The sequence below is a fragment of the Ceratotherium simum genome, chromosome 1, assembly GCF_057802395.1.
Source record: "Ceratotherium simum simum isolate JZ-2026a chromosome 1, ASM5780239v1, whole genome shotgun sequence".
In the NCBI taxonomy this organism is placed as follows: Eukaryota; Metazoa; Chordata; class Mammalia; order Perissodactyla; family Rhinocerotidae; genus Ceratotherium; species Ceratotherium simum.
This window is the reverse complement of record NC_141900.1, coordinates 68,323,868-68,348,288: the sequence shown is the minus strand read 5'-3', so window position 1 is coordinate 68,348,288 and position 24,421 is coordinate 68,323,868. Positions and strand designations below refer to the sequence as shown.

General features: G+C 36.7%; 1 protein-coding gene across 3 annotated transcripts in view; it reads right to left on the bottom strand.

Moving 5' to 3' along the window:
* Nucleotides 1-951: 951 nt before the first annotated feature.
* The window catches only part of GPR141 (G protein-coupled receptor 141), a 64,302-nt gene continuing 40,832 nt past the window's right edge, over nt 952-24,421 (bottom strand). For 2 of the 3 annotated variants that reach the window (XM_087435372.1, XM_087435382.1), the window contains exon 2: nt 952-3,699. In XM_087435372.1, the coding sequence (XP_087291498.1) occupies nt 2,777-3,685 (909 nt within the window). In that variant the 5' untranslated portion in view covers nt 3,686-3,699 and the 3' untranslated portion in view covers nt 952-2,776. Of the gene's footprint in view, nt 3,700-6,939; nt 7,046-24,421 lie in introns of all 3 variants that reach the window. The other variant, XM_087435377.1, reaches the window with a different exon arrangement.

The window sequence follows — 24,421 nt, the reverse complement described above, 5'->3', positions numbered from 1 at the left end:
ATCACTACAGAAACAAAAGAAATCATTTACAGTCGAATCAAGCTGAGGTTAAGTATTCCCAAAATATAGGAATATTTTTCCTGCTCATAATGTCATAATTGGTAAATGTCTCTTTTAAGTTGACTCTGTTTTTGGTAACTCAGTGGTTCTCAACTCTTGCAGACCCAATGCCTTACTTTTTATTGCAAATATTTGGTAACAGTTTTACCATTCTAAAATAAAATTTGCAGATGACACTCCTGCACTATTATATATATCATGTTGCAACTGTAATATAAATGTATAGTGAAAAAGAAAATTATTTACAATAAAATAATATGTATTTCAGTGTGTAAATGCTCAGACATGATCACAAAAGGAGACAAAATGAGGCAGTGTGATGTTGGCACCCATATCTAATATCTACCTGAATACAATATCTACAAATATTGTATACAAGTGTGGTATGTTGTATTTTAATGCCACAGACTGTGTTGCCATTGATAATGTGATTTTTAGGAATGAACAACTCTTGGTAAAGTTCTGAGGAAAACAGAGTAAAATCTTCCCTCGATATCCACAGTAGTTGCATTTCTAGAAAATTCAGAAAATTAAAACCATACCAAAAATATACTATGCGTTTTATGAAAACTGCTCTGATTATTATGAACATATGTGTCACCTCATGAATGTCTGGAAGAACATTCAAATACAGAGCAACACCTGATAAATCCTTATTGTGCAGACAATTGTGTCCAAGACAAGATGTCTAGTCTCTGGTCCCAACTGCCAAATGCCAGTAGTACTCTCTTATAATTGTGATATCCAAAAATGGCCTGAGAGGCCAATGTCACTCCCACTCCTGCATGAGATTCATTTTCATAGCAACTAGAGACAAAGAATAGGCAAATCGAAATTTTCTATTTATTCTGTAAATATTAATGAATAAGATATATTATGGAAATTGCATTTCTATATTTGGGATAATATTTCTTATTGGTCCACAGAAATAAGTCCTTTATTATAATATACAATAATACAGAGAAAAGCACAATTACCTGTCCTCAACACATTTAAAATCTGGAAGAGATTGTAATACAATCTATAAGCTAACAGATGTTATGATAGTAAGACATAGATACATAAGAAGAGAAACTTGATGTAATTCCCATAAATAATGTTTTTAAATTTTTAACATTTTACTATAGTTATTTTCTTACAAATTTTACGGGTGTTACAAATTTTCTTAAAGCTTTTATGAGTCAGAAATTTTCTTACAAATATTATGAGTCAAAGTGAGAAAGAAAAAACTAAGAAAAAATGGGGGAAGAAGACAAATAAGAAATAAAAGAAATGTAGCTTACAAAAAGAAAAAAGGACAGATAAAAGAAAATTTAAAACAGGAAAAAATTGCAGAACAAATCATGTGTGCAGTATGTTGCTGCTTTTTCATCCTCAAAATTAATTTCTATGACTCAGTAATTTTAATGATCGTAGAAACTCACAGGGGTATTTCTTAGTCATCTGATTAACTTGTGGAGCCATGGAGTATAAAAAATTAGGAAAAATCTTTAAATCCTGAACATTTACCTTGCTGGGAAAAAAAAAAAATTTACCTTGATTCATTTGGTTCTTCTATTCCTATCATGAATTGCTTCAGGTTTTCTGAAGCATTAAATATGAAACTGGATCGGTTTCTTGGAAAGTTTCAAGATTATAACACTTGGAAGGAAACAGTAGAAATATGGGCAGGAGGGAAAAAGAACCACAAGCCTATATAACAACTTAGCATCCTAATCTCATAGTCTAAATTAATAATTTTTCTATGTATTTCTCAAAAGCTCTTTTTTTTTAAGAATATTGTCTTCATTTATTTGAAAACAAATAACTTTAAGTGTGGAAGGGAATGCTAAAGATTTCAGTATAACTTTCTTAAAGGAAAATCTAAATTAACTGTGACCCAAGACATCTAGCAATTCTTCAAAAAACAGAAAAGGAAAAAATTTTATTCACTTCCCTTGGGAACTCATTTTAATGCCTAGCAGCATATTGGACAGGAATATTCTCTAAGTTTCAGTTTCACCATTATTTAAATATGTTCAGTAAGCTTTTAAATCATTTTTGGAGCTATTGAGGGAGCTGATCCCATGCCCTTAAACTTGACCTTTCAAAGGACAAATCTAGATAGTCTCGTTATAGCAGAAGGCCATGAAGATTTCTGTTTCCCTTGATTTCTAGATAAGTGAATTTCCACCAAAGTTATGGTAATATGCAAAATTTTCTTACTATTCTCCCCCCGATCTGTTTTTTGTCAGAGTGTGAGTTGAATGGGCATCTTACCTGGTTAGCCAAGTGGAGTTTATGTCTTTGGAGCTGAATCATGGTCAGGATTAACTTACCTAAGTTTGAGTGGAATGAAAAGAACTAGAGGGCTGAGTCCAGTCCTAAGCTTAAGAAAATACCATGTTCCAAATTGAGGAAACTAAAACAAGCTCATAAAACTAGAAACCGTTAGACCCATGGTTCCCAGATGGGCCAAGTAGACACTTTGTGTTGGAAAATAATGCAGTATTGCAACTGCAGGTGGATTTAAAATCACTAGTCTTTGCATGGGAATAATTTCGAGATGGTGGGGATTAAATAAGAACTGGAATGAATGCTCTGACATTTTATAGTCCTTTTGTTCGGCTGCGTCAAGGCATAGTTTTAACAAGCAATGAAATAACCATTCCTACTTCCCTGTGCCCATTTTTACTCCCAACATAAAGGAAGTAATTCTGAATACCTTAGTCTGTGGCTAACGGCACAAAAGGCAATTCCACAGGTCAATTATCTTTTGCTTAAACCAATGGCTTCCCCCAAGAACAAAGAGCAGCAAATCAAAGCAGCTAATCGCTGTTACACTCAGGAAGATTTCATTATAAAATATGACATTGTCGTTACAGTCATTTGAGCGTGCCACAGCATGCAAGTAATAGATCCTAAAGAAATGGTAGGGAAGGAAGCAAATAAGGATGACCCCTATAAAAAATAGGTTTTTCAGTTGAGCCCAGAACTCCTGGTGGGATAGTAAGGAGTGGTGTAGCTTCCGTACCATCGACATGATGATGAAAATCTGGAAGACCAAGAGAATCACCACAATAGCTATGACAATAGTGACTATCATATAGTTGATGACTTGAGCATATACACGATTAAGTTCTTTGTGGAATACAAAGCAGTTTTGCTCATCATACATCTCACGAGTTCCATACTGAAAAACAACCAGGGGCACCACAATGACAATCACCAGTAGCCACAGTCCGGTACTGGCAGCCACAGCATGCAGTTTTCTGTAGAATTCCACTTTGTCTTTGCACTTGAAGAAGATGAGGTACCTGATGACCAGGATCACCACATAGAACAGGAATGTGAGGTACATGTGGATATGCAGCATGGCGCTCACAAATTTGCAGAAGGGCAATCCAAATGTCCAAGTTTGCTTGATGAGATAGGCCAAGCGAAAAGGCACTGTCAGCAGAAAAACACTGTGGACCACTACCAGGTTAATAACTGCTGTGGTGGTCATAGACCGGGTGTTCATTTTCACCAGCAGGAACAAAATGGAAATGATGCCCATCAGTCCTCCAATGAGCACTATGCAGTAGAGCCCAGTTAAATAGGGTGTCAGTATAGGATTGCAGGAGGAATTATTGTGGTCAGCCATACTTCAGAAGTTACCTGGAAGAGACAAAGCACCCATGTAACTGACAAACATCCAGAGCTTTGTTCATGTCTCCTTCCTAACACTGACAATGTGACTTCATCATTTATCTGTTTACATGATATAAACTTTATGTGCCTTAAGAATGAAGACTATGTCATATGCATGCCTGTATACTCCAGATGGAAAACACAGTAAATCATTGATTCTTAATCTTTAGTAGGTTAAAGACCTCCTCAAGAGGCCCCCAGAGGCATGTATATATGTACATAGTCAAAACAGTTTGCATAAAACGGGATTGCAGACCATTTGAAGCTGGTACATGGATACTAGTACTCCAGCAACCACTAAAAAAATGTAAGATGGATGGAAAGTTGAGTGGGTGCACTAAGTAGATAAAATATTTTTTTTCTTTTAAGTATGATTCTATTTCTCAAATTCCTTCCAACTCGTCAACAGTGATCCAAGAATGTTTGTACATAATTCAATTAGGATGCTGATTAGTTTGACAAAAATATTAAGTCAGTCAAAGCAGCAGCAAGCAGTAAGAGAGTATATCTGAATTCTCATCGTAAGGTCTGGGCTAAGTTCTTCTCAGAGGCCTCACTGAAAATGAAGCATGTCTCCCAATTCTCTCATCTCCCACTCAAAAATTCATAAAAGAACACTATCATTTTTCCTCTGGACTACCTAAATAGTCCTGGTCTCTTCTAATTCATTGTCCACATTCTAATTTATTATTTACTAAATAAAAGATTTAATAATCTTTTAATTACACTAATCAAGTCACTTCACTTTCTTATTTAAATTCCTTCAATGGCTTCCCATTTCTTTTAAGATAAAAGCAAAATCCTTACATGTCTAGAATGTTCTGAGTTATGGCAAAATCTGATCCCTTGAGACAAGATACAGATTCAAGAAATAATCTAGAGGTGAAATTGACAGGATTTGACAAATTGTATATGGGGAAACGAGGGGAAAGGAAGTATCTCAATCACACCTAGATTTCTGACTTGAACGACTGTGTGATTAGAGGTCTGTTTACTGATACCAGGGAGGCTGAGAGTCAAAGCTGAGAAAGAACAGTAGTTGAATTATGCACTTAGTACCTGACCTTTGTAACACAATTGCTGTTATTATTCATTTCTTAAATGTCTCTTTATACAACCAAAATTACCCAGCAACAAAAGTGAACCAACTGCTGATACACATAATACTGATACATCACGAAAGCATTATACTAAATCATGTATTCTCATTTAGGGCAATATCGCCCCCAAGGGGGCCAAAGTTTGTTCTTGAGGAGTGAAAAATCTTACTTTTTATGTGTAAAATACAGATATACCTACAATACATAAACAGATATACACTATATCTGTGGTATTAAAATTTCATAATGGGAGAAACACAATCAGGTGAAATATGTCTGAAAAGGCTCCTTGGAGGGTAATAATAAAAAATGTTGAGAAACACTATACTAAATAAAAGATGCCATCTGTCACATGATGTAGTGTATACAGAAGTCGGATTATAATGATGTACACCTGAAATCTACATACTGTTATAAACCAATGTTACCTCAATAAAAAAAATTTTTAATAAAATATGCCAGCCACAAAAGACTACATATTGTATGATTTCTTTTTTCTAGAAAATAAAAACTAATGTGACAGAAAGAAGATCAGTGTATCCCAGGGCCCAGACTGTAGGGGATGTGATTGACCTCAAAGTGGCCTGGGGGATCTTACGAGGTGATGGAATGTTTTATATGGTGTTGGTTACAATTGTAGTTATTTATCAAAGCTTATCAAATAGTACACTTAAAATTGGTGAATTTTCTTTCATACAACCTCAATAAAACTAATTTAAAAAACATAATAATAATCTGACCCCAGAGAGCCTTTGCTTTTGTGGGCAGGGGACAGAATTACCATGTGACCCACTTAAAAGGTTGCCTCGTGTAACACTGTTCTATGTGATCTGTAGTCTCTGTATTTGCCTTTTATTTGTCCCTGTAGAAAAGTAGTTCCATCAAGTAGACATGAAATTATATTGTGTTCATATCTGAATCAAGGGTCAAGGTGCCACCATAAGTTCTGCTCAACATTTCCTTCAGCTATTGACCTAGAAGGACCAACTACTGAGAGAAGAAGAAAGTAAAACCAATCACATATCATCTGTCTCAAGTCCTCCTTCTTTCTTATAAACTGCCAGGAGCTCTCTCTTTCAGATGTAAGAAGCCCATGTTAAATCTCTGCTATGTGCCAACTGCTACACAAGATGCTTGCCTGTACATGGTCTCATTAACCCTCATAGCAGTCCTGGGTCTTGTGTATGTAATACTATACTGAATTTCAGATGAAGAAACTGAGCCCTAGACAGAATAAGTCATTTAGGCAAGGTCTCTGAAGTCACACACACACACACACACGCACACACAAACAAAAAACTCCTTATTGTGTATCATGAGAAGCAAGTTGTGCATCACCTGAGCCCAAGTTTCTAAATCTTAACATAAGAAGAATGGGAGGCCATGAATAAATTTGGTCCTGCTCACATGGCTGTATGCCAATATATCTTGAAAGCTGCCCTTCCTCTTTCTGGATGTCTCACTTTCCTATTCCCTTTCCTTGGTTTACAGCAGATGCTATAAGTTAGCTCATTCAACATCCATTCTAACCCTTTCTGGCCTGCCTTTCTGTACAGACTTTTTGCAGTCGTAGTGCTTGTATGTGACCTAGCTTCTGCTAGTCTGTTGCACTACTGCAAAACTTGGAGGCAAAAGTGAGTCAGATGAGGAATGTCAATGTGTAGAGAGATTAGATCATTTGGCAAGACAATAGTGGAAATGCCTGGTTGCTCTGGGACAGCGCTGGCACTGGTACCCAGTACTATATACATCATGGATTTCAGGATGCAATAGTTAGAGTCAATGATGTTTCTGCTATTAACCCCTTGGTGGTGGTGGATATTTTTCCCTGACTACATGGATAGTGCCTTTGTAGCAACCAAACCTGGTTACTAGACATTCCAGGTATTCTGTAGGCTATTACCTTTTAATAAACACTTTCTGCTTAAACTAGGCAAAGTGGGTTCTTTTGTCTGCAATTAACAACCCAGATATACCTGGTTAATTTCTATTTCTCCTTCAAGAATCAACTGAGGCATCGTTTCCTCCAGCAAGCCTTTCCTAAGCTCCACTCTCAGTTCAAGTCTGTGCCATTCCTCTTTTGCCCCATGGAATGCACCATGCTTACCTCTATTAGGGCACTTATCACACAGATCATAATTCTCAGTTAGACTTCTTCCTTCCAAACAAGACTGACCAGGGAAGAATCACATTTTCCTTTGTATCCAAAGAACCTAATGAAGTTTTAAAAATTAATTTAAATATTATTATTGAAAACTAACCTACATATAGTAGAGTGCTCAGCTGTAAGTATACAGCTCAATGAATTTTAAAAGAGTATATTTACTCACCAGAGGTACTCACTATCCTTACAACCAACACCACAAACGAGGTTGTCTACTTTGAATGTTATATAAATTCAGTGTCCTGTTTTGTGTGTATCCAGCTTTGTTCACTCAACATTATGCTCTGAGATTCGTTCATGTGTATAGTTTTAGTTAGTTCATTCTTGTTGTGGCATATTATATAGTTGTATAAATATATCACAATTTATTTATTCCGTGGTTGATGGACCATAATATTATTTCCACTTATAAGGCTATTACAAATAATGCTACTCTGAACATTCTTATAAATATCTTTTGTAAAAATAAGTATATATTTCTGTTGGGAATTTACCGAAGTCTGAAACTAATGGATCATAGGGTGTGTGTGTGTGTAGTTATAGTAAAAATCACAAATAGTTTCCAATATAAATGTCTACTAACAGTTGATGAGAGTTTCAGTTGCTCCACAACCACAAGAATACTGAGAATTTTCTGCCTTGTTCCTTTTTGTCATTGTAGTAGATCATTGTAGTAGTAGTTGTATCAAATTGTGTTTTTAGTATGCATTTCCCTAATGACTAATAAAGGTGAGCACATTCTTATATATTTATTGGATATTTGGATACCCTATTTCGTGGAGTGTCTGTTGAAATCTTCTGCCCCATTTCTATTTCGTTGTCTGCCTTTTTCTTATTGATTTGTAGTAATCCTTTAGGTAGCAGATATTACTCCTTTGTTGGATATATGTTGCAAATTTCTTCCACTTTCCTTTTCATTCCTTAATTGATACCATTTGTTGAACAAAACTTCTAATTTTCAGTATTACCAATTTATCAAATTTTCCTTCGAAGTCAGCATTTCATATCCTGTTAAGAAATCTTTGCCTATCCAAAGACAATAAAGATAGTATGCTGTGTTTTCTTCTGTTTAAATTTTTTTACATTTTTCATTTTTAGATGTACAATCCATATAGAATTGATTCTTTAATATAATGTATGGTAGGAGGCCATGATTAATTTTTCCCATATGAATAGCTAATTGACCCAGAATCATTCATTGGAAAGACCATCTTTACCCTCACTAAACTGCAGTGTCAGCTTTGTCATAAATCAGGTGACCACATACGAGTCAATTTAGTCCATTTTTAGGACTCCAGTATGTTATGCTGGTTTATTGATCAACACATGTGCAAATACCACACTGTTTAAATCACCATTGCAATATAATGAGTTTTCTTATCTGGTAGTGTAACTTTTTCAGCTTTCTTTTCCTTAAGATCACCAGAGCCACACTTGACCTTCTGCATTTCTAAATAAGTTCTGGAATCTACTTATAAAAACTTGTGGGATTTTTAATGGATTTGCATTGAAATTACAGATATTGATAGCTTTAGATAGATATTGATAGATTTTTAATATTCAGTCTTCTTATCCTTGAACATAACATATCCCTCCATTTTCTTGGGGCTTCTTTAATTTGTCTCAATAATGTGCTGTGGCTTTCTATATAGAAGTCTTTTACATGCTTTCCTATATTGATTGAGATAATCATATGATGTTTCTCCCTTTTTGGGGGTAGTGTAGTGAATTACAATGATTGATTTTTACATGTTTTACACTTGCATAGCTGGAATAAAACCCATTTTGTTGTGATATATAAACCTTGTTAGCGTATCATATTATTTCAGGTGCTAGCATTTTGTATAGGATTTTGCTTCTCTTGTGAAAAAGACTGGTCTATAATTTTCCTCTCAATGTGTTTGTCAGGTTTGATAACAAGGTTTTGCTGGTCTCATTAAATGAGCTTAGAAACGTTCTCTCATTTACCGTTCTCTGAAGGAGTTTGTGTACAGTTGATGTAATTCCTTCCAGTGTTCTATATATTCAACTGAGATTATATTTAATTTTATCATTCAAATCTTTTATATACACACTGTCTTGTGGGGGTTTTCTGTCTCCTGTCTGGGCAGCTATTGAGAGTAGTTTGTTATGATCTTCCACGCTTGCTATAGATTGTGTAGTAGCCTTTTCATTCTGTCAACTTTTGTTTTATATGTTTCTACACTATGCTATTGGTTCATAAAAATCTAGAATAGTGATATATTCATTATAAAATGTCCTTTTTTTCTAATAATAATTCTTCCTTAAGATCTACTTTTTCTGATACACTGAGCCTTCTTTTGTTTAGTGTTTGCACTTTACATCTTTTTCCATCCTTTTACTTGCAACCCTTATGATTCTACCATTTAAAATATGTCTTTAAAATGTGTCATATAGTTGGGTCCTGTTTATTTAATTCAATCTAACAAGCTTTGTCTTTCAATTGGACTGTTTACTCCATTTACATTCAATGTAATCTCTGATTGAAGTTGTATTTAGCATATCATCCTAATTTTATTTTGTATTTGAATTAATTATCCATGTTATGTCTCTCTCTTTCTCTGCCTTCCTTTGGGTTATTCAAATATATTTTTATTTCATTTCCCTTTCTATTAATTTCTTAGTTATGAATTCTTCTCTTTGTTTTATTGGTAATCCTAGAGATTATAGCATGCATCCTTCATCTATTATAGCCTAATACAAATTATTACTCTTGCCACTTCTCTCATACAAATTTGGAACATTTTAATTCCATGTACCCTCTCCTTCCTTCAGTTTTATTGTTTTCATGTATTTTAAATCTACATATATTTTAAAACCCACACAATATTATTATTATTATTGTATTTTACAGTTAATAATCAACAGACATTTATATTTATCCACTTAGATTCCTTATCCATTGCTCTTTTTTAAAAAAACACTTTATTAAAGTATGATTGACACACAAAAAACAGTATACACTTACATATACAGCTTGATGAATTTGGAGGTAAGTATACACCTGTGAAACAATCACCACAATCTATGCCATAAACATGTCCATCACCTCCAAAAATTTCCTCCCACCGTCTTTAATTATTATTATTTTTTTGTGTGTGGTAAGGAAACTTAACATAAGATCTATCCCCTTAGCAAATTTTAAAGGATACAATACACTTGTTAACTACAACCTCTATGCTGTACAGTAGATCTCTAGGATTTATTCATCCAGTATAACAGAAATTTTATACCCCTTGATTGATACCTCTCTGTTTTCTCCTCCCCCCAGCCCCTGGCATACACCATTCTACTCTCTGCTTCTATGAGTTTAACTATTTTAGGTTCCTTATATAAGTAGCATCATGTAATATTTGTCCTTCTGTGTCTGGCTTATTTCACTTAGCCTAATGTTCTCCAGGTTCATTCATGTTATCACAAAGAGCAAAATGTTCCTCTTTCTTAGGCTGAATAATATTCCATTGTTTATATACACCACATTTTCTTTACACATTCATCCACTGATAGACATTTAGCTTGCTTCCATGTCTGTTGTGAATAATGCTGCAATGAACATGCGATTGCAAATAACTCTTTGATACCCTGATTTCATTCCTTTGGATATATATCCAGAAGTGGAATTGCTGGATCATATGGTAGTTCTATTTTTAATTTTTTAAGGAACCTCCATACTGTTCTCCCTAGTGGCTGCACTAATTTACATTCCCACTAAGAGCGTACAAGCGTTCTCTTTTCTCCATATCCTTGCTAACACTTATTATCCTTTGGGTTGTTCTAATAATAGCTATTCTAGCAGGTGTGAGGCCATATCTCATTATGGTTTTGATTTGCATTTCCCTGATGATGGATGATATTGAGCACCTTTTCATGTACATTTTGGCCGTTTGTATGTCTTCTCTTTGTAGGAAATGTCTATTCAGTTCTTTTGCCCATTTTTAATTAGGTTATTTGGGGTTTTTTTCCTATTGCGTTGTAGGGGTTCCTTATATATTTTGGATATTAACCCTGTATCACATAAATGATTTGCAAATATTTTCTCCCATTCCATGGGTTACCTTTTCATTTTGTTGATGGTTTCTTTTGCTGTGCAGAAGATTTTAGTTTAATATAATCCCACTTGCCTATTTTTGCTTTTGTTGCCTATGCTTTTGATGTCACATTCAAGAAATCATTTCCAAGGCCACTGCCAAGAGGCTTTTCCTTGGTTTTTTCTAGGAGTTTTACAGTTTCAGGTCTTACAATTAAGTCTTTAGTTCATTTCAAGTAAACTTTCTTGTGAAGTGTCAGATAAGGCTCCAATTTCATTCTTTTGCATGTAGTTATCCAGTTTTCCCAACACCATTTATTAAAGAGACTATCCTTTCCCCATTGTGTATTCTTGGCACCCTTGTCAAAGGTCAGTTGACTACGTATGCATGAGTTTATTTCTAGGCTCACTATTCTGTTCCATTCGCCTATATGTGTGTTTATTTGCCAGTACCATAGTATTTGGATTACTTAGCAATATATTTTCTATTATAGCTAGGTATAGTAGCTTTGTAATATATTTTGAAATCAGAAAATGTGATGCCTCCCGCTTTGTTCTTCTTGCTCAAAATTGCTTTGACTATTTGGAGTCTTCTGTGGTTCCATATAAATTTTAGGATGTTTTTCTATTTCTGTAAAAAAAATGCCATTGAGATTTTGATAGGGATTGTATCGAGTCTGTAAATCACTTTGGGTAGTATGAATATTTTAACAATATTAATTTTTTCAATCCATGAACACAGGATATTTCCATTTATTCGTGTCTGCTTTGATTTCTTTCATCAGTTTTTATAGTTTTCATTGTACAAGTCTTTCACCTCCTTGGATAAGTTTACTTCTAAAATTGTATCCTTTTCGAAGCTATTGTAAATGATATTTTTCCTTAATTTCTTTTTTAGATGGTTCATTATTAGTTTATAGAAATGCGAGTGATTTTTGTATGTTGATTTTGTATCCTGCAACCTTCCTGAATTTGTTGATTAGTTCTAACAGGTTTTTTTTTGTAGAATCTTTAAGATTTTCTACATATAAGATCATGTCATATGCAAACAGAGATAATTTTACTTTTTCCTTTCCAATTTGGATGACTTTTATTTTTTCCTAATTGCTCTGGCTAGAACTTCCAGTACCATGTTGAATAGAAACAGCAACAGTAGGCATCCTTGCATTGTTCCAGATCTTATAGGAAAAGATTTCAGTTGTTCACCGTTGACTCTGATGGTAGCTGTGGGTTTTTCATACAGGGCATTTCTTGTGTTGAGGCAGGTTCCTTCTATACATAATTTGTTGAGAGTTTTTATTATGAAAGGGTATTGAATTGTCAAATGGCACTTTCTCTCCATCTATTGTGATGATCGTGTGATTTCTATCCTTCATTCTGCTAATCAGGTGTATCACATTGATTGATTTATGTATGTTGAATCATGCTTGCATCCAGGAATAAATCCAACTTGGTCATGGTGTTTGATTCTTTTAATGTGTCATTGAATTTGGTTTGTTAATATTTTGTGAGGATTTTACGTTCATGTTCATCAGGGATATTGGCCTGTAATTTACTTTCTTTGTAGTGTCTTTGTGTGGCTTTGGTATCAGGGTGATGCAGCATCATAAAATGAGTTTGAAAGTATCCCCTCTTCTATTTTTTCAAAGAGCTTAAGAAGGATTGGTATTAATTCATCTTTAAATGTTAGATAGAATTCATCTGTGAAGCCATCTGGTCCTGGGCTTTTTTTTCTTGGGAGCTTTTTGATTACTGAGTCAATCTTATTTGTTACTGGTCTGTTTAGGCTTTCTATTTCTTCTTGATGCAGAGTTGGTAGGTTGGAGGTTTCTAAGAGTTTATTCATTTCTTCTATGTTATCCAATTTGTTGACGTATAATTGTTCATAATAGTGACTTATAATCCTTTTTATTTCTGAGGCGTATGTTCTAATGTCTCCTCTTTAATTTCCTATTTTATTTATTTGAATGTTCTTTTTTTTCTTAGTCTAGCTAAGGGTTTGTCGAGTTTGTTTATCTTTTCAAAAACAAACTCTTAGTTTCCTCAATTTTTTCTAGTATTTTTCTTTTCTCAATTTCATTTATTTCTGCTCTGATGTTTATTACTTCCTTTATTCTGCTAACTTTGGACTTAGTTTTTTCTTCTTTATCTAGTTCCTTGAGATATAAAGTTACATTGTTTTTCTTTATCTAGTTTCTTGGGATATAAAGTTACATTGTTTTTCTTTATCTAGTTTCTTGAGATATAAAGTTAGATTGTTTATTTGAGATCTTTCCTATTTTTTAATGCAGGCATTTATGACTATAAACTTCCCTCATAGTACTGCTTTTGCTGCATCCCATAAGTTTTTTTTTTTTAAATCTATTTATTTATTTTTTTCCCCCAAAGCCCCAGTAGATAGTTGTATGTCATAGTTGCACATCCTTCTGGTTGCTGTGTGTGGGACGCGGCCTCAGCATGGCAGGACAAGCTGTGCGTCGGTGCACGCCTGGGATCCAAACCCGGGCCGCCAATAGCGGAGCGCGCGCACTTAACCGCTAAGCCACGGGGCCGGCCCTGCATCCCACAAGTTTTTGTATGTTGTGTTTTAATTTGTCTTGAGATATTTTCTTATTTCCTTTTGATTTCTTCTTTGAACTAACGGTTGTTCAAGAATGTGTTGTTTATTTTCTATGCATTTGTGAATTTTTCAATTTTTCTTTTTTTATTGATTTCTAGTTTTATTTCATTGTATTTGGACAAGATACTTGGAATCATTTTAATCTTCTTAAATTTGTTAAAGCTTGTTTTGTGACATAGCATATGATCTGTCCTGGAAAGTATTCTATATGCACTTGAGAAGAATGCATATTCTGCTGCTATTGAGTGGAATGTTCTTTATATGTCTGTTAGGTTTGTGTGGTCTATAAGTGTTGTTCAGGTCTGCTATTTCCTTATTGATCTTCTGTCTGGATCATCTATCCATTATTGAAAGTGGGGTATTGAAGTCTCCTACTATTATTGTGTTGCTATCTATTTCTCCCTTCAGATATGTCAATATTTGCTTGATATATTTAGGTGTTCTAATGTTGGGTGCGTATATATTTATAATTGTTATATCTTCTTGTTGAATTGTCTCTTTATCATTACGTAATGATGTTCTCTGTATCCTGTCATAGTTTTTGACTTAAAGTCTATTTTGTTGCTGATATAAGTATAGCTTTGGCAAGGAAGCCCTTCATCAATCAGCTAAGCCAGAGATTCTGGCTAGCGAGTGCCACAGGTGGGCTGGCTGGCAGAATCCATGGTTGGGAGAGCTGGCTGACAAGGTCCATGAGCAGTTGGGCCTGGTGCAGGGGTCCATGTGCAAGTGGGCCTGTTGCCCAGGTCAGCAGTCGTGCCTACTACTAGGGCCGTGAGCTAGCTGTTGAGATCTGCATGCTGGTTATTGACAGCCTCCATCCTTTTTCTTTGCTCCTAACTGCCTCCAGTTGAACTAACCAGGCAGATTCCCTCAGTGTTCTGGGTGAGATGTAACAGAGCAGATCTCTCAGGTCCCGAAAGGCTATGGAAGTCAAACTCTCACTTTGCTTTCTTTCTAAAATGTGAAGATTCTGTGGCCAAGGGGATCTCTCTCAGCACTGTGCTGAGCTGGCCCATAGAAAGGGTGCTGTGGGTAAAGTGAAACTGTTCTTTACCCTTTTCAATGAGGCTTTCCTTGTTTATGTGCTCCACCAGGTTGCTGTAACTTCTCACCTGGAATCCAGACCTCTCATGAAGGTGTCTTCATCCATGGATGGTTGTTAAATTGGTGTTTCTGTGGGGACGTGAGAGCTGGAACCTCCATTCGGCCATCTTGCTGATGTCTCTCAGTTATGCATTGGTCTTTACTTCTTCCTGCATTTCTGTGTTTTCATCTGGGATAACTTTCCCTCTACTGAACAACTCCATTTAAAATTTCTTTTAGTACAAGTTTCTTAGGGATGAATTCTCTCAGCCTTTTTGTGTGTGTGTTTCTGAATATGTTTCATTTCACCTTCGTTTTTAAGTATATATATTTGTAAGGCACGAAAGTCTATGTTGGCATTTATTTTCTTTCTGCACTTTAAAGATGTTATAATATTGTCTTCTGGCTTTCACCATTGAGACTTCAGTTTTACTTCAATATCACCATTGTTTCTTTCAAGGTTGTGTGTCTTTTTTTCTTTAGCTTTTTAAAGAAAATTTGGTTTTCTTGTGGGGAGGGCAGTTCTTCTGTTTCCCTTGCTTGGTGGTTCTCATTGTTTCTTAAATCTATGGGCTGTGTCTTTAGTCACTTTTGAGAAATTCTCAGCATTACCCTTGCAAATATTGATTTATCCAATCCTTCTCTCTTCTTAGACTTCAATTTTATGATTATTAGGCATTTTCACTATTTCCCACTTGTCTCTACTTTTGTCTGAATTCTATATATATTTTTTCCTCTCTGCTTCCATGTAGATATTTTCTAACATTCTTGTTCAGTACTCCTATGTTTGGCTGTCTCAATTCTGCTGTTAAACCAACTAATGAGTTCATAATATCAGATAATGAATATATCTAGTTCTCAAATATGTAATTAGTTATTTTCATAAATTCTAACCTGTTTATGGAATTTTATCATATGTTTTACTTTATTCATCTTGTCTTCTAATTTTTAAAATATTTTAATCATAGTTATTTTTAAATCCTCGTCAGGAGCATTTGTGGGTGTATTTCTATTCTTTGAATTTTCACGTGGTTTTCTATTATGTGGTCTTACGCTTTGGCATACCTAGTAATTTACTATTAAGTTCTGGATATTGTAACCACCCTAAAAGAGTAGTGGTTCTAAATGATATTCCTTTCCTCCAGAAAAGAGTCACCTTTTCCTCCACTATACTTGAATTTGAGTCAAGTCTTGTTCACAGTCCTAGTAAGGCTTAGTCTACCTCTGAATCCCCTTTGCCCTTCTGTATTTTCAACTATAGCCTATAGTGTTATCCTTGACTCATTCTTCCAATGGATCTGGCTAGACTTCAAATCTTTGTCTTACAAAATTGCTGGCATCTCTGCTATGTTTTTTAGAAGTTTTCCAGCTTAGGATTTTAGTCTCCTACCCTAAGAAGCCCCAGAATTCATCAAAATGTCCCCACACATTGGTGAAAAGCTTGAATTCTCAGGCCTGAATTGGAAAATGCCGCTGTGGTAAAAAGAAGTTGCTTAACTCAGCTCACTTATTTGAGCTTCTCTCCCCTCTGGAGTCTTGGCCTCTTCACTCATTGCCTCATCTAAGCTCTACTGTCTTCAAGCAGATAAACTTCTGTATTTTATTTTATTTGGCTTTTTTGATTGTTCAGGTTAGAGCTCTTAACTGCTGATAGCCATTCCAGCCCATGAAGATGCAGAAGCTAATGCAATTTTTAATGATTTAGTAGGACAATAAATATAGTCTTCAAATTAACTGCATTCAACAAGAGAAAGGCTCCTCCTGAACATGCAAACATTAGCTCTCTAAATTTTATAGAATTTCTGTTATGAAATGAATGAGTTACAGTAAAGTGCTTTGTAAATTTTGCAGTGCGTTATCTACTGCCTGTTTACAATAGCCACAATCCGTAATACTCTTACTCTCACTTTCTGAGCTTTAGTCACATTAGCCTTGTTTCAGGTCCTGCAATGTCCCAAGCTCCTTTTTGCCCTAGCATCACCACCTCTTCTCTCCCCTTTCCATCATCTAGCCATGTACAAATTCTTCAGATCTCAGTTCTATTGTCAGTTCCTCAGGGAAGCTTTCCCTGCTCCAGACTAGAGCAGATCTGCCTCAGCTTCTCTTTCAGAATTCTCTCTACAAGTGTGATTAAATAATTACTTAGGTAAATGGGTGCTGGTTGCTGATGTCTCTCCTCCTCCTCCCCAGATTATAAGCTTCATGAGGACAAGGACTGTGGGTTTTTTTGTTTTTTGTCTACTCTTGTATCTGTAACAGTGGTCAACACATAGAATGTGGTCCCTAAATATTGTGTGCAGGAATAACTAAACAGTAGGAATGCAAACTAATACAACCACTAAGGAAAACAGTACAGAGATTTCTCAAAAGATTAAAAATAGTAATACCATATAATCTAGCTGTTTACTTCTGGGTATTTATCCAAAGAACATGAAAACACTAATTCAAAAAGATATATATGCCCCTATGTTCATTGCAGCATTATTCACTATGGCTAAGACTCAGAAGCAACCTAAGTGCCCACCAATGGATGAATGGATAAAGAAGATATGGTATATACTACTCAGCCATAAAAAGATGAAATCATGCCATTTGCGACAACATGGATGGACCGTGAGGGTGTTATGCTAAGTGAAATAAGTCAGATGGAGAAAGCCAAATATTGTATGATTTCACTCATATGTGGAAGATAAAAAACAAACAAACAAACAAATAGATACAGAGAAAAAATTGGTGGTTACCAGAGTGGAAGAGGGGTAGGGAGAGGGCAAAAAGGGTAAAGGGGAATATTTGTAGGGTGTTAGATGGCAGCTAGACTTTTGGTGGTGAACACGATGCAGCCTATACAGAAGCCAAAATGTAATGATATACACCTGAAGTTTACATAACGTTATAAACCAATATGACTTCAGTAAAATAAAAAAATTAAAAGGAAAAAAATGGCTATAATATGTGGCTAAGAGCACAGTGTGTTACTTCAATTTTTACTTCTGTCACTGTTTGCAGTGTTACCCTGGGCAAGTTCCTAAAGGTCTCTGAAGCTTATTTTCCTCACCTAAAATATGGATAATCCCTACCTACGTCAATGTTATGTACTGAATTGTGTGTCACCCTCCAAATTCATATTTTGAAGCCCCAACCCTCAATTCGACTGTATTTGGAGATAAACCGTGTTTTTGAGATAATTCACGTTAAATGAGGCTATAAGGATGGGCCCCTAATCTGATTAAACTTATATGTCCTTATATGAAGAGGAAGGGACAACAGAGTTTGCTTGTGCTCGCTCTCCCTTTCTCTCCACATGCGCACACAAGAAAAGCCATGTGAACACATAGTGGGAAGGCAGCTGTCTGCAAGCTGGAAAGAGGTCCCTCATCAGAAACCAAATTTTATGTCACTTTGATCATGGATGTCTAGCTTCCAGAACTGTGAGAAAATAAATCCCTGTTGTTTAAGCCATTGTGATATTTTGTTATGACAGCCTGAACACACTAATACAGCCATGTAGTTATTATGAGACAAATACAATAATTTATGCAAAGAGTTAAAACAATAATAACGTAATAATTAATATTAATTAATTTATGAGATAAGAAATAAACCCAAAGTATGTGGTGGAAAAATCTTCCAGGAATATCCTAGTCATCCTCTTTCACCTACAAAAATCCTGCAGACTTCCTTTGCTTCTCTGAGAAGAGTAGAAAATTGATTTGACAATAGCTAAAACTGTAACAGTCAGGAGTGCTAATCATAGCAATAGCTTTCTGTGGCTTCATTCACCAATGTCCCTAGTCCACATGCTGGGACCAGTGTCACGTGTTATAGTGACATCACAGTTATTCCCAGGACCTGGGGCTTCTTCCTGTCCCCAAGCCTAGGACCCATGCTGTTTACAACGACAGGTTTCCTTGCCAGGCTGTATGCATGAGAATAAAAGCAGCGATAGCTACAGCTGCAAACAATTCAACTAGCCAAGCACGTGGAGTTGACCCCATGTCTTCCCAGCCTGGCCCAGACTCATCCACATACTCTATGTTACTGGTTCTTTACTTGCCATCTGACATCTAGTTTTGATTCTCTGCCTGACCTGACACACTTTGGCTCATTCCCCACAAATCCCCTGCCTCAGATTCAGCTCTCCTGACCTCATGATGGAGTGTTTCCCAGTTAACCCCATCTGCCAATACTTTCCCTCAACTTGATTTGAAGCCTGATTTTCCCTTCTAGATAGTGCCCTCTTCACTTCTTGGCTCCCCTCTCCCTTCTGGCCCATTTCCAGTGACTGCAGCTTCACCTCAGGATTTGGAACAACCGTCTCCCAATGAAGAAAGTTTATCCACATCTCAGGAGATTCTGCATGAACATTTGCTGCTCAAACCCTGTCCTTGTGACCCACCTGGTTCTCATAATATGTTTTATTCTGCTCCTTTGTGACAATTCTACTACCGGAGTCCTTTGATATACTTTCACCTGTACATGGTCTGTCATCATCTTCACAACCTATCGGTTGCCCCTGTGTTGTAATGTTGAGGGTCAAGTTCCCTGACCCTGCCTCCTATGAACACCTGCCCTGAGACTGGGTCCTGAGAGGTTTTCCAGATGCTGCCTCACGTCTGAACCCAGCATGTTGCTGGCTTCTAGATTCCTTGTCATTGTGCTCTGTTCACACTTAATCAGGATATTGTGCAAGACTCCCAGATGGTCTGCCTTAGATTGCAGCTTCTCCATTCTGCCTTATCCTTCTGCTTAGCTGTGCCATGCACTCTCTCAATCTGCCTGTAGGGGGCGCACTCTTACCTCACTCCCAAGGAGCCCAACTCCAACTCTGGCCTAGGTAACACAATGAGAAAAGAGAGGAGAGATTAAAATGTTCTTTCTTCCTAGAGTGTGTTCCTTTTTTTTTTTTTTTTTTTTTAACTCTCTTCCTCTTTGTGTCTTTCTGCATGGCACTTTCTCTTTATTGTTCTCTTGAAGACTGCTCCATTCCGTATGATGGGCCCCCTCCTTGAAAATGGCTCACCAGCTTTTGAAAGCTAAACAAGGACTAGAATGGGGCCTAGAGGAAGAAGATAAAACAGGGATTGGGGCCCAATTTCTTCCCAGAGGGAAGAGATAAAAAGGAATGTATGTGTGCAAGAAGTATTCCTCTGCATATGGAATAGGACTCTAGTGATTGATAGGAATTTTTAATTAGTTGGCATGAAAATATTATTTCTCCTATCCTTCATTCTTTCTCAGAGATACAATCATTCTCCCATATACATGACTTGCTTGTAGCCATGACTGTGCATTTCCCGTACCACACTGGCAGAGTCACTTCCCCACCTGTGTAGGTATAGGGGCATTGCTATGTGTTCACAACATCATGAGAAGAGATGGGCACCTGGGATGAATAGCATTATTTTATCAATATTACATTAAAAATTGTATTCTCCAAATTAAAGTTTAAGCATTGAAATCTGCAGACAATTCTCATTTGCGTTATGGGCAATGTCATATTTTTCTTACTGGTCGAATTTCTTTATACAGTGGTTTATTTCACTGACTATTAATAGCAACATCAATTCAACCAAAGTAAACGAATTTGTTTGAACCTAGACTGTTAAATATTTCCTAATCTATTACTTTGTGTGTTAGAGTTGGACACCCACAAAAAATGGAGGCTGTCTCAAATTTTTGCACAGAATGGAAAGTTCAAAGCTTAAAAATCTTAGAAGGAAATGTCTTCATTGCAAAAAAAGTAAGCACACACCAAAATAATAAATGCTGCTCGGAAACGCTTCCAATGCCTCACTGCAGAATAATAGCTTGCCAATGAAAGCAGTCCCTAATGCTAGGAAAACCAAGAGGATGTCTGAGAGAAGCAGTGAACTGGGTGACAGATGGTCCTGAGAGACAAACGCCACAGGCAGGATCTGGGGAGCTGGAAAAACTGAGCCAGCACCCATAGTCACAGTGCTCAAGGACGAGCTCAGCTGAGGACTCTGAAGTGTGACATAGATAGAACTTGCCAAGTGAGGTTAAATAAACACCTGCAGATTATATATAGTCTCTTATTAAATGAGAAGCTCTGTTTCTTTCCCTGGATGTCAAGTTTAGATGATATGCATTTGGATTTTTTAATATTCGGGCTCAGGTTTTGAAATTTGCCCTGAGCTTTGGGTGACAGACACCTTGAAGAGGAAAATAACTGAAACTTAGAAGCCACCCAGGATCAAATGTTCGAGAGACTCTAGTTATTATTATTTAAAGACTCCGCCTCACACCCAATTTTTGTAGAAAAAAATAATGTGCACACTATCCCAATATTTGGTACATGGTAGGTGGCTAGTATGTCTGTAGTGACGGAATGAATTCGTGAAAGAAAAAGAGAGAGATCAAGAAGATGGGGGAGAGAAAGACAGAGACAGGAGAGGAAAAAAGAAAGGAATAGGGAGAAGGGGGAGGAGGAGAAGAAGAGGGAAGAAGAGGAAGGCAGGCTCTGAGGGTCCCGGCCAGCCACACTGTCGTCACCTGTGGGCCTTGAGCTGACGAATACTTTCCTGGCTTCAAAATATTTATACCTGGAGATGATACAAATGTCTTTATTTATCCAGTTGATTGTCTAATATAATACGAACTATTTGCCAAAGAGCGCAGCTGATCTCTGTAAGACCTGAAAGAAGGTCCAAGGGATGTAGTTTCTGCTTCTATGGACGTGATCCATCACTATTACAAGGAGCTAGGGAATTTTTTAAAAACAGCATCTACAACATTTATTTGCTGATGCTATTTAGGTCTGTCAACCATATATCTTCATTGTGTTTCCTCTTTCCAAAATATTCCATTCTATTTGAATCCATCTTGCACATCCCTGAGATCTAAATTCAGATTCCATTTCCTTCAGGAGCCTTCCCTGATCCTCTTAGATATTCTCAGCTGCTTTCTCAAAACTCTTTACTTAAGCATCTCATTCCTCCCTTTGTTGCTTCATTAATTCCCATTTTAATTCTTTATTTTAGTTATTTGTGTACCTTTTTTTAACATTGAATTTCTTTCAGAACTAACATGATTGCTTTTTTTATAGTAGGCATGAGTTGTTAACTGCATGGGTGAAATAATGGTGAAAAACTACCTTGACCTTATTAATCATATATTTGATAGGGCCCCATTTGGATCTAGTCCAGTAACTGATGTCCGAACCTCAGAAATAAACTGTAGACCCAGAGCAAACTCTCCTAAGAGAGCAGGGCCGCCTCCCTGGCTTTCCGTGAACCACCTTGCTTTGGACAGGGATCTCTTCTTTATCTCTCTGTTTGACCCCAGAAGCTCAACAAGAAGCCTGGCCTCAAACTCCGATTTCCCTCTGCCCTCTCTTATGCTCCTACTTAAAACCCTTCTTTGGTTCCTTTTAGTGAAAAGAATGACGTCTGCACCTACCATGTCGTATAAGCCCTTTGCAATCTGAACCCAGCTTATATTTCAAGGCAAACCTCTTGTCATGACCTCTCTTTCCTCACCCTCAGCCTATGCCCCAGACCTACAGACCTTCTTGCCATTCCTGGAATGTTCTTTTTCATATCTCCATGTTATTTCTTCTCTCTGTAGACCCCAAATAGACAGCCAGACACTCAGACTGAAGTCCAAGTTGTATCATAAATGATTTTATTTCTCTTCTTAAAAACTTCCCCTGGCTTCTCATTGTCTTTCGGAGATGTATATACTTAGCAGAACATACTGGATCAATCCCACCGGCCTTTGTAGTTCTATATCTAGCCCCTCTACCACTGGGGCACCAGGATTCTCCGTCCTGCCTGAACAATTTCTTCATTGTTCTGCTCTGACTGCAACCCACCCACAGGACAGCCCCTCATCTTTGCCTGAGGCTTGGCCAGGGGCTATTTCCTTGTGTCTTGCCAGTTCTCTTCCCAGCGCTTTGCCCACAACCTTGCTTGGGCCTCAGTGGTCATTGCTCATGGCCCAAGGACTCCCTTGATGTCAGAAGTGAGACATGGAAGTAGCTTCTGTGGCTGCTTTATAAAGAATCCACGATAGAGCCAACCTCAGAGATCAGTCAACAAAGTGAGAGTTCTAAAAAATGTGTAGCATCCTACAAAATGGCTGGCTAAGCAATCCACACCCTCAAGAGTGCATAGACCCAGGACCTCCCTCTTTCTAAACAGAAGAGCAGCTATAATCTACTTTGGAATTTCTCACTTCATTTAATAATCAAATCATGTCATTTTAATAGTAGGTAGTAGTAGGTAGTAAAGATTCTGAGGTGAATAAAACACACCCCTGCCTTTAAATGTCCTTCTGTCTGGTAGGGGAGATAGAGGTACATAAATTATTCGCAATAACACCTACAGGTATGTAAAACATGCCATGAGAATTCAGAAAAGGGAGTAATTAATTTAACGTGTAGTGGAGAGGGAAGGCATCAAAATGTAGTAGCAATGGGCATAGGTATATAACAGGCGCTAGATCTTGAAGGATGCGTTGAAGTTCCAGATGCAGAGAGGAAGAAATAGAGCACTCCAGGTAAAGACAAGGGTCTAAGAAAAGGCATGGATGCATGATCAGGGAATTACCAATAGTTCAATGTACTTGAACATTAGGTAAATGAGGAGAACACAGGTGAATGTCTGTAGATGAGGCTTTTCAAATACACAGCATGTTGCCACTCTGAGAATTTCATATTTTATCCTGAAAATTATGAGAAATGCAAATTTTAGCATATCAAATGACATTTTAATATTTCCATTTCGAAAGCTTATTTTTGGCAACAGAATGTAGGAAGGATTGGAGAAGGGCAAGACAAAAAGAGTGATACAATTAGCAGACTATTATGCTGATCAAGTTTAAATATTATAAGGATTGGTGCAAGTTGGCACCTCCTAGGAGAATTTGCCCCCAAACTAAACAAAAATTGAAGACTCTGGGGTCGGAGTGCTTCAGGTACATTATGTGCTTCAGGTACATCCGTTAGCAAGTGATGACATCTTCACATTAAATCAACAATAAAGAGACAGAAATAATCACTGAACATTTTAAGAAAACAAACGCCACATTAAAAAGACATTTAAACTCCTCAGGCAAAAGAACTAACAGACTACTGGTTTGCTAAAAGGGCGAACAGGAAAAAGTAACTTTAAATGTAATTGATACCCTCAAAGAGAAGAGAATGATGTGAAAGAAATCCAATTATAGTTGTTATTGAATAAAAGAGGTACCAAACCAACACAATTAGTGAGCTTGTAAGAATGTTCAGAAGGATTCTCATGGATGGAACACAAAAAGGCCAAGAGATAGATTTAAAAGAAATGCTAAGAAATACCTAGGGCAAATCTAGAAATTCCAACGTCATCTGGAGACAGCAGAATGGAATGAAATACTCAGATAAATCATTGAAGAACATTCCCTACATGTAAAAAAGATGAAATTTTATGTTGAAGGATCTCACCCAGTACTGAGCCGAATTAATAGAAAAGACTCACATTAGGTACATCAGGATGGAATTTCAAATCACAAAGAACAAACTCGCATATCCACTTGAATGTTTAATGAACATCTCAGATTTAGTATATCCAAAGTTGAGCTGCTTTTCCTCCCCAAATTCCAGACACACACATAAACTTGTTCCTTGTGAATTCCTCCCAGTCTCAGATAATAGTAACTCATTTTCCAGTTGC